The sequence below is a fragment of the Podarcis liolepis genome, assembly GCF_965112155.1.
Source record: "Podarcis liolepis genome assembly, chromosome: 8".
Classification (NCBI taxonomy): domain Eukaryota; kingdom Metazoa; phylum Chordata; class Lepidosauria; order Squamata; family Lacertidae; genus Podarcis; species Podarcis liolepis.
In genome coordinates, this window is record NC_139560.1 from 1,206,254 (window position 1) to 1,222,723 (window position 16,470).

The 16,470-nt window shown below is 49.6% G+C and overlaps 1 protein-coding gene across 1 annotated transcript in view; it reads right to left on the reverse strand.

The window, feature by feature from the left end:
- Nucleotides 1–12,002, reverse strand: part of LOC310713102 (TBC1 domain family member 20-like) — a 17,795-nt gene extending 5,793 nt beyond the window's left edge. Inside the window, exons 1-5 of the mRNA XM_083516888.1 lie at nucleotides 11,918–12,002; nucleotides 7,201–7,389; nucleotides 3,972–4,052; nucleotides 3,655–3,841; nucleotides 883–984 (exon numbers count right to left, since the gene is read on the reverse strand). Of these exons, the coding sequence (XP_083373014.1) occupies nucleotides 883–984; nucleotides 3,655–3,841; nucleotides 3,972–4,052; nucleotides 7,201–7,389; nucleotides 11,918–11,984 (626 nt within the window). The 5' untranslated portion in view covers nucleotides 11,985–12,002. The remainder of the gene's footprint in view (nucleotides 1–882; nucleotides 985–3,654; nucleotides 3,842–3,971; nucleotides 4,053–7,200; nucleotides 7,390–11,917) is intronic.
- Between the last annotated feature and the right edge of the window lie 4,468 nt (nucleotides 12,003–16,470).

Here is a 16,470-nt window from a genome sequence, read left to right on the forward strand (position 1 = left end):
AAAATTGGTTAACTGTAATGAATTGATGGAGCAACTACTGTGGTTTTCTTCCCTTTGTCATTGTTGAAGTCTAAATAAAGTATTGGCAGCTAAAAAAGCCAATGCAATTCTGGGCTGCATCAATAGGAGTATATCATCTAGATCAAGGGAAGTAATAGTGCCACTGTATTCTGCTCTGGTCAGACCTCACCTGGAGTACTGTGTCCAGTTCTGGGCACCACAGTTCAAGAAGGACACTGACAAACTGGAACGTGTCCAGAGGAGGGCAACCAAAATGGTCAAAGGCCTGGAAACGATGCCTTATGAGGAACGGCTAAGGGAGCTGGGCATGTTTAGCCTGGAGAAGAGGAGGTTAAGGGGTGATATGATAGCCATGTTCAAATATATAAAAGGATGTCACATAGAGGAGGGAGAAAGGTTGTTTTCTGCTGCTCCAGAGAAGCGGACACGGAGCAATGGATCCAAACTACAAGAAAGAAGATTCCACCTAAACATTAGGAAGAACTTCCTGACAGTAAGAGCTGTTCAACAGTGAAATTTGCTGCCAAGGAGTGTGGTGGAGTCTCCTACTTTGGAGGTCTTTAAGCAGAGGCTTGACAACCATATGTCAGGAGTGCTCTGATGGTGTTTCCTGCTTGGCAGGGGGTTGGACTCGATGGCCCTTGTGGTCTCTTCCAACTCTATGATTCTATGATTCTATTATTCAAAAAAAAGAAGAAGCCCTTGGTCTCCATTGTTTTGGAATCTTCCCTCACGCCCAAGCCCACCTACAGCTTTGCAAATACCCCTGTTGTTGTTTTTACCTTTTTTACCTTTCAGCCTGCTTATATCTGATTGCACAAACACCCACCCAGCCTGGGGCACGGGGTGGGGAGAAAGTACCTTTGCATGAAGTCATGGAGTCGAGGGCTCTCCTGCTGCAGAATAGGCATGAGGTAATTGAGGATGTGCTTGGTGCTGTCCATCGTGGGGTCCATAAAGTCCCTAGAAAGCAAAAGATGAGGAGGGGAAATCGGTTGTGATCAAATGGGCACAAGATATAGGTCATAATATACAATTGGGAAAAACTGTGGAAACCAGATTTAAAATTCACAGATTGCTCTCTTCTGAAAGAAAATTACATGGAAATGATGTATAGATGGTATATAACACCAGCACAGATTGCAAAAATGTATAAAACTGGGTCAAACTCATGTTGTAAAGAAAAGGAAGGGACTTTTTATCATATGCGGTGGGAATGCAGAGAAATTTTAAAATTCTGGGAAATGATATATAATGAGCTGAAGAAGATGTTCAAAATAGCATTTATAATAAAAACCAGAGGCTTTTCTGTTAAGGATTATAGGACAAGACCTGCCAAGGAAAAGAAAGAATTTATTTATGTATGCAACAACAGCGGCAAGAGTCTTGATTGCACAAGGATGGAAGAATGAGGAAACCCCGACAAAAGAACAGCAGCAAGAGAAATTAATGAACTATTCAGAACTGGCGAAACTGACATGCAAACTACGAGACAAGGACAAGTGTGACTTTAAAGAAGAATGGGAACCTTTTATAAATTATTTTAAAAGACAACAAAATGAATTGGACTCCTTGGCAGGTTTTGAATGAACATACACAAATTTATTGAGGCTTAATATAGTAGACAGATAATATAAGGATGTATACAGTTTTATAATACGCAGAAGTTAAAATTGGTTGAGAAATCAGAGAGAGGAGCTGAGGGAAGTTGTAGGGGGGAGGGAGGGAGGGTCTGTTGGGGAGGTAGGAGGGGGAAAATGGGGGGGGGATAATGAAGATGATTTGTTTGAGTTGTCCCCCCCCCCCAGAAAAAATCCATCAGTGAAAGATTGGCAAATTAAATTTTGTGAATACATAAATCTGGCAAGACTCACAGCATACATATGGGGACAATCGGACCAGAAATTATTAAAAGAATGGGGTTGTGCTAAAGAGTATATGAAAAAACATTGTTCTGGAGTAAGTATATTGGTATGTAATGAATGATGCTTTACAGAGTTAAAGAAAAAGAAAAATGGTGTTAAAAAAAAAGGTACAAAGGTGGAAGCAATCTAATTAGACACAACAATATAGTAAGAGTAAATTTTTTGAGGTCTTAGAACAAAGGAAGCAAGTCAATACGTGTTTATGTACGTAATGATATGGTTTTTTCTGTAGATGTGTGCTTTTTCGTTTATGTTTAGTTTTGTTTTGTTTCCTTTGTTTTTTGTTTCCTTTTTCTTTCTTTTTTATGTTCCTTTTTTTGTATAGTATTATTTTGGATTCAATGTTTGTAATTTTTGTTATGATTCTGCATTGAAAATAAAAAAAATGGAAAAAAGAAGAAGATGATTTGTTTGAATAATTTGTTATGTGAAAATTGTTAATAAAAATAACAACAGCATAAAGTCCCTAGAAAGAACATGGATGCTGGGGAGGGCCATGTTCAATGCTGCCACTTTCAACAAAAGGTGCGTTTTCCTCCTCCTCCTCTACCATCACCACCACTTCTTCCCTGCGCCCAGTCCAGGTGACGTACCTGTGATGGCCTGGGAATCTGATTCAGAGGCTGAACCTGAGGAATCCCAGCCTGCACAGGACCAGCTGAGCCGGGGCTGGGGCTTGAGCCTGAAGGGCCCGCACCTCAGGAGCAGACGCCAGATGTATCCACTCTGGCTCCGGAGGTGATGGAGGACCCATTGCCTGCACGCGAAGGTGAGGCTGCCTCTGGGTCCAGTAACCCTCCAGCCTCTCCTGAGCTGCAGAGGCTCACGGCAGAGAGGCGGAGGGAACGAAGTTCTCTCAGGAGGAGTGCTCGCCTCCAGGACAGGAAAGGCAAGTCACTTGTGGGCCGGGACCACCACCCTAGGCCTCAGAGGAGATAAAGGCCAGTCAGCCCAGAACCAGGTTGCGGGAGCAACATCGCTGGAAACCTGTTCCTGCCAGCACCCTGACCTGCCACAACAGCAGCAAGAATACTTATTGCAAAGTACTGGAAGACACAGGATCTACCCACCCTGGAAGAATAGCAGATGAAGGTGATGGACTACATGGAATTGGCGGAAATGACTGGCAGAATCCGAGACCAGGGAGAAGAGTCGGTGGAAGAAGATTGGAAAAAGTTTAAAGACTATTTACAGAAATATTGTAAAATTAATGAATGTTAGAATGATGCTGGATAGAAATTAAGTGGTTTTTAGCTGTAACACTATAAGGGAATATGAAAAATGGATTACTAATAGGTAAAAATTTAATGTTACAATATTTTAAGATTAAAGATTAGGATAAATAAAGAGGGGAAGGATTTGCTGAACTAACAAACTGAACTGGAATACAAAAAAGGGAGGCGTGAGGAGGTCCAGGAAACAAGCTAATGAAAAATAAGTAATGGAAAGATTGAGCTGTTTTTAACTGTTTTTTTAATTTTTAATTTTTAATTTTTAATTTTTCTTTGTTCATTTTGTAATATTTTGAAAATTTTAATAAATATCTTTTTTTTAAAAAAAAGACCTGCTCTTCTGAAGTTCCTGACCATGCCCGGCACCTTGCCTTGTACCCCGCTTCACCCTTGACAGACAGCCTCCAGACCCTCGACCTAGGACCGGACTCAGACCACACCACACGGTAACCCCCTCCCCGGGACCAGCGCAGTACCTGAGATGAAGCGTCGAGAGCCTCTCCAGCAGAGCAACGGCCATGCGCTCGCCAGAGACCAGCAGCAGGGTCACAGCAATGTCGTGGTAGCCCTGGTAGTAGTGCAACTCGGGGTGGGTCTTCAGCACGTGCAGGATGATATCGGTCAACTGCTCCTGGAGGGCCTGACGCTGCTCCTCATGCATGCCTGCGCAGGGATCAGGGGTGGGTGGCAGGTGGCAAACACAGCCCATCGCCCTCCTTGTTGCCACGGACATCTCCTCCAGGGCTGCACCCTTCATCCCTCCCCTTCCTCCCCTGCAAGAGACCCGTCTCACCTGGAGGAAAGCGGCGAACGGAACGGCGCACATCCAAGAGGACCTGGTGGCAATCTTTGTGGTTCTGGCGCACTTCCCGACCTGGGGGAGAAGCGAGGAAATGGGCTGTGGGTGGGGTGGCTCAGTAATGGGCGCCCACCGCCAGGCAGGAGGCAGCATGCTCTACAAGACCTCTTGGCGCGTCACGCCAACTTTCATCCCCTGCCCCCGTTTTCAGCTGCGCCAGATGAAGAAGCGCCTTGCTTTGCCACAAAAGGGCTGGCAAAAAACAAAACAAAAAAACCAACAGCTCACACATGCACACACATGCACAACGTCCCAGCATGCCCTTCACCAAGATGTCCTTAACACAGGTGCCCAGAGATTCTCAAAGACTCCACCCCATGATGGCAGTGGGCACACTGGTAAGGGCCCCTGAGAGTGGCCACGGGGACCATGAATCCTCTTCCTACCTCAGCTACTGCTAGGGCTGCGGTATAAGTAATAAAACAACAATAAATAATAAGCAGAGTCAGGCAGAGAAGCAAAGTATTTCTTCAATAAAACGGCATACAATTCGGCAGCCTTTCCTGACAGGATCTGCCCCTATGGAGCAGTTGCCAAGCCTGGAGGTCTTCTACCCGCTCTCCGTCTCCATCTCCTCAGCCTTTCTACAGTAGGAAAGGCAGGCTCCCTCCATTATTCTGCAGCCCCCTCCCTCCCTCCTCTGCCTCAGTTTCTGAGTCTGAACTGCTCTCTGCAGGCGGCTCTCCTGCCTCACAAAAGCCTGTTGCTCCTTCAGCATCTAACCTTTCCTCTCCTCACTCCTCCCTCCAATCTCTCCTTGGTCTCCCACCACCAATCCCCGGGCCCTGAGCCTTCCTCCTCTGAGGCTTCCCTTGGGGGTCCCCCGACTGGTGCCTCCTACCACTCCTGGTCATCCAGCCAGTCCCTGACCAAGAGGAGACCAGGTTTGGATGGCACATCCAAAAAGAACCGTGCAAGGAGTTCCACAGTGGACGTTCACATAACTTCAACTGTGCCTGCAAACTATGCCATGCTGGGTCTAGAAAAAAATGAAAGCCAAGGTATGGATTGTGTGAACAGGGCTTTTCCTTCATCCAATCCAGGGCATGTCAGTGTTAGTTTCTGTTTGCCCCTGAGCAGCTGCTTTTGGAGTCACAGGACTCTGTTTACATTCCAGGGATTCCAGGCTATTGGAAGTCTCACGGGAGAAGGGAGACGGGATGTGGGGATGTGACGTTAGTGGGTTTCCTGTTTCCTTTGTTCCTTTGTTCAGTTGCTCTCTGCTTTCACAGAGAGAGGATGTGTTTTTTGTCTGTGTAGTTAGGATAGTAAAACTCTTTGCAATGTAGCCCAAACCTCTCGTCTCTTTCCTGTGTTGGTAACTCTGCTGAATGAAACGTGCCTTGCAGCCTTATCAAAGGCTCAGGTCGTTAAACACGTAGGAAGGCGATTCCGAATGACTCGGGGGAAGAAAATGTGCTTTATCAGCTTGGCCAAGCGGAGATCCCGACAGTCAGAACACTGAATGACAAGATCTTCAGCACCTCTGATAACACTGTTTGGGAACAGGACATTATGCCCTAATTAACTGCTTCTGAAAACAGCCTGTTGTGTCCTTAGCATCTGCCACAGCAACGTGCCTTGACTCAGACTCTGCCCACCTTGTGCCTTCCAGGTGTTATGGACAACTCCCATCATCCATACTGCCTGGGTGCGGGATGTAACACAAGCAGTCAAGTTCAACACTTCCTGTTTGCCCAGAGTGGACACACAGGGGGGATGATACTCCAGCCAGGAGGACTTCCTGTCACACCTGGTCTGGAGCATCCTTCCCCTGCGTGTGACCAGGTAGATTGGCATGACCCCGGGAGACCCCATAAAAGGGCCAGGCACGCAGCCATCTCCCTCTTTGATGCCATGATCTCTTGATGTCTCTTGCTGTCTGCTGGTTCTCAGCCAGCAGCACAGGGGCTCATATCCCTACATGGGGTGAACCCACTCTCATTTCTGGAACTACAAGCTAAAAGCCTGCCTTCAGGGAACCTACTGTGAACTGAATGGAAGTAAACTTCTTATCATTATTTCAAAGAGAAGACTGCTGTGTCTTTATTCTTATTAAGAGGGAACAAAGGAGATGTACCAGGAACAAACCCAACCTGGACAGGCGAGATTGGATTGCTTAAGTGAAGTGATTCAAATGAATCTACCAACACACCCTGGCCAGCACTTTCTTGCTCTCCTGCCCTCGGGCAGAAGCTATAGAAGTGTGATTAGTCGCACCAACAGGGTAAAGAACAGCTTCTATCCGTGGGCTGTTAGGCTGCTGAATGAAAAGATAACAACAGGGCGACTGACTTTTAGGTTTGGTGTGCGTGCGTCAGTAAACAAAGGGAATTAAGACAGAGAGCTGAGGGGGTGGTGCTTGTGTAATCTCACTGTATACAAGTTATATAAGTGACAATAAAGTATTTCAATATACTATGGAATGTACTCTGCTATTGACTCACTAGCGTGAGGGAGGGAGGATAATATTTATTCAATATGTCCTCTCCTACTACCCACAAAATTTCCACGCTGGGGTTGCTGTGAAATGGCATCGTAGAAACTGGAACACGCTGGCCTACATAGGCAAATGCAGCCCATGGGGTTTGACCACGGCTGGGATTTCACAGCCTTGGGCATTCCAGAAAAAACCCGGGAAGTTTCCCAAGGCCTCAACGGGCACCCAGGCACTGCTGGGAGCTGCACCCAGTCCAATGAATCATAGAATCCTAGAGTTGGAAGAGACCCCAAGGGCCATCGAGTCCAACCCCCTGCCAAGCAGGAAACACCATCAGAGCACTCCTGACATATGGTTGTCAAGCCTCTGCTTAAAGACCTCCAAAGTAGGAGACTCCACCACACTCCTGGGCAGCAAATTCCACTGTCAAACAGCTCTTACTGTCAGGAAGTTCTTCCTAATGTTTAGGTGGAATCTTCTTTCTTGTAGTTTGGATCCATTGCTCCATGTCCGCTTCTCTGGAGCAGCAGAAAACAACCTTTCTCCCTCCTCTATGTGACATCCTTTTCTATATTTGAACATGGCTATCATATCACCCCTTAACCTCCTCTTCTCCAGGCTAAACATGCCCAGCTCCCTTAGCCGTTCCTCATAAGGCATCGTTATGAGACACACATTGTGCCAGCCTTTTCAAGAACTCTCCTCCTCTCCTGGAAGCCATACCTGGCTTGGGCGGCAGGCTATACACGTTCACGCCCAGCAGTTTGGGCCACACCTTCCGGCGGATCTCATCCGTGAGGAGCCCACCCTGGCTCAGCGCCGCCGCCCGGAGGCTCTCAACATCGACGGGGTCTCTGGTCAGGGCCTGGTGGATCAGCAGTCGCTTCTGCTTCTTCTGCAGTCCAGGCGGCTCTGCCGAAAGGAGGGGGAGAATGAGAGCAGTCAGTGCCAAAGGCTGCGGCAAGGGCCTCTGCGCCCGCACCCTGCCCAGGCTGGATGGATCCTCTTTGGAGGGTGGCCTGGCGCTGTCCAAGGCAAACGTCAGGGAGGAGCAGCCTGTGCCAAGGACCATCGGGCAGAGCAATGCCCTCTAAGGACACAGCAGCCCAGCCTCCTCCTCTTGGCACAGGTGTTGGTGCTGACCTTGAAAGCCCTCAACGGCCTCGGTCCAGTATACCTGAAGGAGCATCTCCACCCCATCATTCTGCCTGGACACTGAGATCCAGCGCCGAGGGCCTTCTGGCGGTTCCCTCACTGCAAGAAGCCAAGCTACAGGGAAACAGGCAGAGGGCCTTCTCAGTGGTGGCGCCTGCCCTGTGGAACACCCTCCCTTCAGATGTGAAGGAAATAAGCAGCTATCTTATCTTTCAAAGACATCTGAAGGCAGCCCTGTTTAGGGAAGTTTTTAATATTTAATGCTGTATTGTTTTTAACACTCGATTGGGAGCCGCCCAGAGTGGCTGGGGAAACTCAGCCAGGTGGGCGGGGTACAAATAATAAATTATTGTTATTATAATAAGAGAAGAGAAGACTCCCTGGAAAAGACCCTGATGTTGGGAAAGATGGAGGGCACAAGGAGAAGGGGACGACGGAGGACGAGATGGTGGGACAGTGTTCTCGAAGCTACCAGCATGAGGGAGGCAGTGGAAGACAGGAGGGCCTGGCATGCTCTGGTCCAGGGGGTTACGAAGAGTCGACACCACTAACCAACATTATTATTACTATTACTATTATTATTATAGGCCCTTCAAGGAAACAGGGGCAGAAGCAGCTTGGATTGCTGCTACTTGATGTTATGCAGCGTTGCTTAATTGTTTAAAAACCCACGTGCCACCTGGTATATGCCAAGGAGAAAGCCCCTGTCCGCAGGGATTTTCCAAGGCCAAAGAGAAGCCCTTGAAATGCCTCTGGTCCCAGGAACCTGTTTGAACCCTAGAATGTGGGACGATTGGTTGAATATTTTTATCTGGGTTGACTCAACAGTTGCTAGGAGGTGCTTGGGAACATCAGCCCCAGAGAGCCGGGGGGGGGGGGCTGAGCTATTATTGCTGCAGAACTTGGGCTGAGATGAGATGGCAGGGTCTCTCCCTGGGCCCAGCTGAGAGGCCTGAAACTTTTGGCTCCTCCCCTCTTGAACCGTTTCCATTCCAGCGTGTCATTTACAAGAACTCTGCAACTAAGAACTAATTCACGGGGTTGCTTTTTTTCCTCCTCCCTACCAACGCCTTTTCCTTTCGTGTCGTGTCTTCAGCCGGCACTGTCTCATTACGGATGTTTGCAAGCTGTTCCTTTTTCAGGCCAAAAACTACATTTATTTATTAGATTTATTAGATTTATATGCCGCCCTTCATCGTGAGATGTCAGGGTGGTTCACAGAATAAAAAACAGATGAATCTCAATGGTAAATGCGCACAACACTTCTTAAAAATAGAAGTAACGCTTTGAAAAAAGAAACACAAGTTAGAAACCATGAAAACCTACTTTGTCAGCTGCAGGAATGCTTTCAAATATGCCCAATTTAATTCAGGTAGAATGGATTATTTGGTGTCAGATTCAAGTGGGAGCCCAGATGAACCACTAAATCTCCTGTTTTCTGCTCAGCAGAGGCTGCCCCATCCATCTCTGCCTGCTCACACGAGCTCCAAGGCCTGAATGTCAAGACCATGACCCCCCCCATGTGTTATGGGTGGCAAGGGACACCCCCTCCACTGCATCAAGGGACTTCAAAGGGGAAGAGGCCTCAGGCCGCTTCACACAGCCGATAGACGGTGGAACTCCCTCCCACAGGAGCGAGTGAGGAAGGAGAGAAATTCCTGCCCAGTTCAAAGCTTCAAATCCTAGGCAATCTTCCAGGCATGGCAGAGCAGAGTTAAACTGTGGAACTCACTCCCACCGGAGGCAGTGATGCCACCAGCCTAGATGGCTTGAAAAGGGCACTGGACACATTCATGAGGGAACAGAGGGCTAGTGGTGGCTCTTCGCCAGGATGGCCACACTCGGCCTCTACAGTTGGAGGCAGCCATGAATCATAGTTGCTGGAAACTACAGGAGGCAAGAGAACTCTTGTGCTCAAATTCTGCTCACAGGTTTCCCACAGGTCACTGTGAGAACAGGATGCTGGACCTAGTGGACCCCCTCATCTTTCTTTTCTTTTCTTAAATAAGATTCATCTTACTTTCTTAAAAAAGGTAAAGGGACCCCTGACCATTAGGTCCAGTCACAGACGACTCTGGGGTTGCGGCGCTCATCTCACTTTACTGGCTGAGGGAGCCGGCGTACAGCTTCCAGGTCATGTGGCCAGCATGACTAAGCCGCTTCTGGCGAACCAGAGCAGCGCACGGAAACGCCGTTCATCTTCCCGCTGGAGTGGTACCTATTTATCTACTTGCACTTTGATGTGCTTTCGAACTGCTAGGCTGGCAGGAGCAGGGACCGAGCAACGGGAGCTCACCCCATCACGGGGATTTGAACCGCCGACCTTCTGATCGGCAAGTCCTATGCTCCGTGGTTTAACAAACAGCTCCACCCACATCCCTCTTACTTTCTTATCCTTACTTAATTAGGACGCTGACTAGGAGATCCTCAGCCCGTGATTGTCCCTAGCCTCCCTCAGAGAGTTGTTGTGAAGATCTGCGGTTGGGGAAGAAGGAACATTGCGCCCTTAACTCCTAGGAGGAAGGGCGAGGTGACAAAATAATGGGATCAGCAAAGATCTTGTCTTTGGGAGAAAGCGTAACAGCCCAGAGCCCACCAACTGAGCTCTGCCTACTGAGCACGCTTCTGAATACTTGCTAATGGCCACTTAAATCCCAATAAATTTCCCAAATAAAGAGCCATATGGGAGTGACTAGCCTCCCTTTGCTGAGGACTAGCCGCTTGTCATTCTGCTTATTGCACAACTCTAAGCCTCCTTCCTGGAGTTATCTGGGTCAAAGGATTCAGCAGTTGCAGCAGAGGAAGCACCCATGGGTGGCTGACGGTGCACTGCAGGGCTGCATCCGCTGCCTGCATCCCTCTGCTGGGCGCAACAGGGAACAACCAGGCAAGATGGAGCTCCAAGCCTGCTGTCGCCTGGGGTGGGGGTCAGGCAGAACACCTGCTCCACATACAGAAGGCCCCCAGCTCCCACATCACCTCTTTCCAGGGAGGGATGGGGAAGACTCTGCTGCCCAGGGTGGCCTAGATGGAAGCCGAGGGCCTGGCGCTCAGCAAAAGACAGCTTCCTACACTGCAGCGGGCTAGACTGGATGACCCTTGGGGGTCCCTTCCGGGCCGGCTGTCCTTTGTCAACACTGTTTTTTGTGTTGAATATATGCTATATGATAGGGACGCGGGTGGCGCTGTGGGTTAAACCACAGAGCCTAGGACTTGCAAGATCTTTGCTGATCCCATTATTTTGTCACCTCGCCCTTCCTCCTAGGAGTTAAGGGCGCAATGTTCCTTCTTCCCCAACCGCAGATCTTCACAACAACTCTCTGAGGGAGGCTAGGGACAATCACGGGCTGAGGATCTCCTAGTCAGCGTCCTAATTAAGTAAGGATAAGAAAGTAAGAGGGATGTGGGTGGAGCTGTTTGTTAAACCACGGAGCCTAGGGCTTGCTGACCAGAAGGTTGGTGGTTGGAATCCCCATGACGGGGTGAGCTCCTGTTGCTCGGTCCTTGCTCCTGCCAACCTAGCAGTTCAAAAGCACATCAAGTGCAAGTAGATAAATAGGTACCGCTCCGGCGGGAAGGTAAACGGCATTTCCGTGCGCTGCTCTGGTTCACCAGAAGCGGCTTAGTCCTGCTGGCCACATGACCTGGAAGCTGTACGCTGGCTCCCTCGGCCAATAAAGCAAGATGAGCGCCGTAACCCCAGAGTCACCTGCGACTAGACCTAATGTATACTAATTATATACTACAGTGGTACCTCAGGTTAAGTACTTAATTCGTTCCGGAGGTCCGTTCTTAACCTGAAACTGTTCTTAACCTGAAGCACCACTTTAACTATGGGGGCCTCCTGTTGCCGCCGCGCTGCCACAGCACAATTTCTGTTCTCATCCTGAAGCAAAGTTCTTAACCTGAGGCACTATTTCTGGGTTAGCGGAGTCTAACCTGAAGTGTCTGTAATCCGAGGTACCACTGTATATGGTAACTGATGGACCTAATCCAAAGCCATTTGCCACTTGCTGTATGTATGTTTTGTCTTATTTGTTTGTTTTATCTGATATTTTGGGAAGGTACATCCAGGTTCCCCCCCTTTAAATTTTTTTGGGGGCCCCCAAGAGAGTGGGGCCCTAAGCTGGAGCTTGTTTAGCTTACACGTCAATCCGGGGCTCCCTCCTTGCAGCCGTCGGGGCTGGAGGAGGAAGCCGAGCTCCTTCCTCCGTGCCCGGCAGCCCATCCCGGGCAGCTCCGGGGATGGCAGCGGCTCACCGGGCCCCCGTGCGCCCCCTCTCACCTCCTCCTGCCGGGGCTCCTCCTCCGCTGCCGCCCCCGGGACTCCGCCGCCGCCGCCGCCCGCTCATCGCCCCGTCCGCCCGCTTGCCCGCAGCCCGGTGCCCAGCTGGCAGCAGGAATCCCCGCCTCCCGCCGCTCCCATTGGTGCGACGGTCGGCGCTCGGAGGCCCCATTGGACGCCTGCCCCGTCCATCTCCCCGGGAGGCGGGGAAAGGCGCTTCGCCGCGCAAAGCCTCTCGGGACTGGTAGTTCTTTTCGGGCAAGGTGCCCGGGCGCCCCCTGGGGAGGGAGAAGGCGGCCGGGCGGGGGTCCCCGGGATGGATCTGGGGCCATTGCAGCAGCGGAGCCTCCAAGGGCCCCTCTTGGCCAGGGACAGTCCCGGTTTCTGATTGCATCCCGGAATAATAATAATAATAATAATAATAATAATAATAATAATAATAATAAAAATGTCCCGCTTTTCCTTAGGTCGTCCCGGTTTGCACCGGAGGAATGTTGGAGGGGATGGAGTTGTCCGACTCCCGAGCCCTCCAAAGGCAGCCCTGCAGAGGGAGGGTTTTTTTAATGTTTTACGATGTTTTTATATATGTTGGAAGCAGCCCAGACTGGCTGGGGAAACCCAATCAGATACACGGGGTATAAACAGGAATAATAATTATAATATAATATAATATAATATAATATAATATAATATAATATAATATAATATAATATAATATAATATAATATAATATAATATAATATAATATAATAACAACTATTATTATTATTATTATTATTATTATTATTATTTCATCCCGTTGAGGGAATAGCACCTAGACTAAGGTTACCAGATTTTTTTCAATGAATCCGGGGACACTTTTCAACTTCAATGGATTTTGTATGGGAACTGATTTGTAAATCCGGGGACTGTCCCCGGGAAACGGGGACATCTGGTAACCTTAACCTAGATGATGCCAGGGTTGTAGGGACAGTTGCAAACCAGCCAGATGGGCAGGATATAACAACAACAACAGAGATATGGCCTTTCCTCCTCCTGCTCCTCCTCCTTGTTTTATTTAGGGCATCTCTATTTTCATCAGAGAAATGTTGGAGGGTATGTTGCATCAAGCCAGGCGGTGACCAGTCATCCACCCTAAACCATCACAGCTGGTCTAGGTCGCCACTACCAGTTCCAGGGAACCGCAGGATGGAAGAGGCACTTGCAGACTTCTCCTACACTTGTGAATACCAGAACTAACATACTCAGGGATGTATTTCTAGGTAAACATGCGCACAGTCAGGCTTCTTTGGAAGAAGAAGAGGAGTTTGGATTTGATATCCCGCTTTATCACTACTCTGCTCTGGTCCATGGGGTCACGAAGAGTCGGACACGACTAAACGACTAAACAACAACAACAATTATCACTACCCGAAGGAGTCTCAAAGTGGCTAACAATCTCGATTCCCTTCCTCCCCCACAACAAACACTCTGTGGGGCTGAGAGACTTCAAAGAAGTGTGACTGGCCCAAGGTCACCCGGCAGCTGCAGGTGGAGGAGCGGAGATACAAACCCGGTTCACCAGATTATGACTCCACCCTTCTTAACCACTACACCACACTGGCTATTATGTGACTCTCAAATAATCCTGGTTATCGCTGCCTTGTGTATGTGCATCGAAATCATGTCTTAATGCAAGAAGACAGGGAAAGGCAAGTTGTTGTTGAGTCGTTTAGTCGTGTCCGCCTCTTCGTGACCCCCTGGACCAGAGCACGCCAGGCCCTCCTGTCTTCCACTGCCTCCCGCAGTTTGGTCAAACTCATGCTGGTAGCTTCGAGAACACTGTCCTACCATCTCATCCTCTGTTGTCCCCTTCTCCTCTTTGCCCATGGAGTTTTCTTGGCAGGGATACTGGAGTGGCTTGCCGGTTCCTGCTCCAGGTGGATCACGTTTGGTCAAAACTCTCCACTATGACCTGTCCATCTTGGGTGGCCCTGCACGGCAGAGCTCATAGCTTCTCCGAGTTATTCAAGCCCCTTCGCCACGGCAAGGCAGTTGTGGTTGATCTTAATTGGCATAATTCCCCTTTAAGGACATGACGTTGAGATGGAGACCCGCATTCACCTGCTTCCCCCACCCCTCCAGTTATTTTGTGTGTGTATATAATTGTTATTAAAGATTCTCTTGGTGTACATAAGTACGTGCATTGTCTCTTTTTTCAGGTCATGGTCTAATTCACTGTTTCCCAAACGTTTTTGGGCAACGGCACACCTGTTAGCCGGAAAAAAATCTCGCGGCACACCACCATTAAAGCCCCGCCCCGTGACGTCAGCGCGCAGCGTCACGCCGGGAGGGACGCACAAAAGCGAAAGTTTTTTCCCTCCCCCTTGCCGGGGTGGGAGGAGGCAGCAGAGTGAGGGCAGCTGAGGCGGCGGCGGCTGTTGTGGTGGTGGCGGCGATAGCGGGCGGAGGAGGGGGCGGCGGCGGGAGTTGCTGCTGCTGCCCGGACATGCCGGCCTCCTCCTCCTCCGCTGTCTCGCGATCCTCTTTTGCGCGCGCTGCCCCGCCGCTCGGCACCACCACCGCGGAGCCGCCCCCGGCTCGACGCGGATCCTCGCCGCCGCCGCCGCCTCTCACCGCCCGACTCGCCCGCCTTCCTCCCACGGCACACCAGCCGATGTCTCACGGCACACTAGTGTGCCGCGGAACACCGGTTGGGAAACACTGGTCTAATTTGCCTCGTCCAGGTCACAAGCCTCTTTCTGCAAATTGACTCTTGATCAACGATCACCATTCCTCAAAAGTTCGGATGCACTCAGCTTCTTGAAAACTTGCCTGTTTTATCTGCTTGTGGACTTCCCCACCCACAACACTAGATCTCAGCCATTCTCATTTCCTCCCCCCCCCCAACTAGGTGATGACAAAGAATTTTTTTGAGTTTGCATTCATGCAGAAAATTAACACACAGTTAGTTGTCCTTCCTTTCCTTCTTTGCAACTGCACTCAGCTTCCTCACTGGAGCTGGGGGAGGAAATTGAACTGTTTCTTCATGGGTTGCGTTATGGCAGCAGGGCCCCCACTCCTCTGGGGCAAGGCTCCTGTGCCTTTAAGGATACTATTCGCCTATGCACACATACTTGGGAGTAAGTGTGTTAATCCCACTTACCTGGGAGTAAGCCCCATAGAACCCAATAGGACTTACTTCTGAGTAGACATAGGCTTGCGCCTTTAGTCCCATTGAACTGAATGAGAGGGTGGGTGTGGAGGACTCCCTGGTCCTGAATGGGGTAACTGTGCCCCTGAAGGACCAGGTGCGCAGCCTGGGAGTCATTCTGGACTCACAGCTGTCCATGGAGGCACAGGTTAAATCCGTGTCCAGGGCAGCTGTTTATCAGCTCCACCTGTACGCAGGATGAGACCCTATCTGCCCACAGTCTGCTGCCCACAGTCTGTCTCACCAGAGGGGTGCATACTCTGGTTACCTCTCACTTGGACTACTGCAATGTGCTCTGCATGGGGCTACCTTTGAAGGTGACCCGGAAACTACAACTACTCCAGAATGCGGCAGCTAGGGTGGAGACTGGGAGCGGCTGCCGAAACAACATAACACCGGTCCTAAAAGACCTACATTGGCTCCCAGTATGTTTCCAAGCACAATTCAAAGTGTTGGTGCTGACCTTTAAAGCCCTAAACGGCCTCGGTCCTGTATACTTGAAGGAGCGTCTCCACCCCCATTGTTCTGCCTGGATGCTGAGGTCCAGCTCCGAGGGCCTTCTGGCGGTTCCCTCATTGCAAGAAGTAAAGCTACAGGGAACCAGGCAGAGGGCCTTCTTGGTGGTGGCACCCGCCCTGTGGAACGCCCTCCCATCAGATGTCAAAGAGAAAAACTACCAGACATTTAGAAGACATCTGAAGGCAGCCCTGTTCAGGGAAGTTTTTAATGTGTGACATTTTAATGTATTTTTCATCTTTGTTGGTAGCCGCGCAGAGTGGCTGGGGAAACCCAGCCAGATGGGCGGGGTACAAATAATAAATTATTATAATTATTATTGTTGTTGTTGTTTCGTTGTTTAGTCGTGTCCGACTCTTCATGATCCCATGGACCAGAGCACGCCAGGCACCCCTGTCTTCCACTGCCTCCCGCAGTTTGGTCAAACTCATGTTGGTCGCTTCGAGAACACTGTCCCACCATCTCGTCCTCTGTCGTCCCCTTCTCCTTGTGCCCTCCATCTTTCCCAACATCAGGGTCTTTTCCAGGGAGTCTTCTCTTCTCATGAGGTGGCCAAAGTCTTGGAGCCTCAGCTTCAGGATCTGTCCTTCCAGTGAGCACTCAGGGCTGATTTCCTTCAGAATGGAGAGGTTGGATCTTCTTGCAGTCCATGGGACTCTCAAGAGTCTCCTCCAGCACCGGAATTCAAAAGCATCCATTCTTTGGCGATCAGCCTTCTTGATGGTCCAGCTCTCACTTCCATACATCACTACTGGGAAAACTATGGCTTTAAATATATGGACCTTTGTTGGAAGGTGATGTCTCTGCTTTTTAAGATGCTGTCTAGGTTTGCCAAGATGCTGTC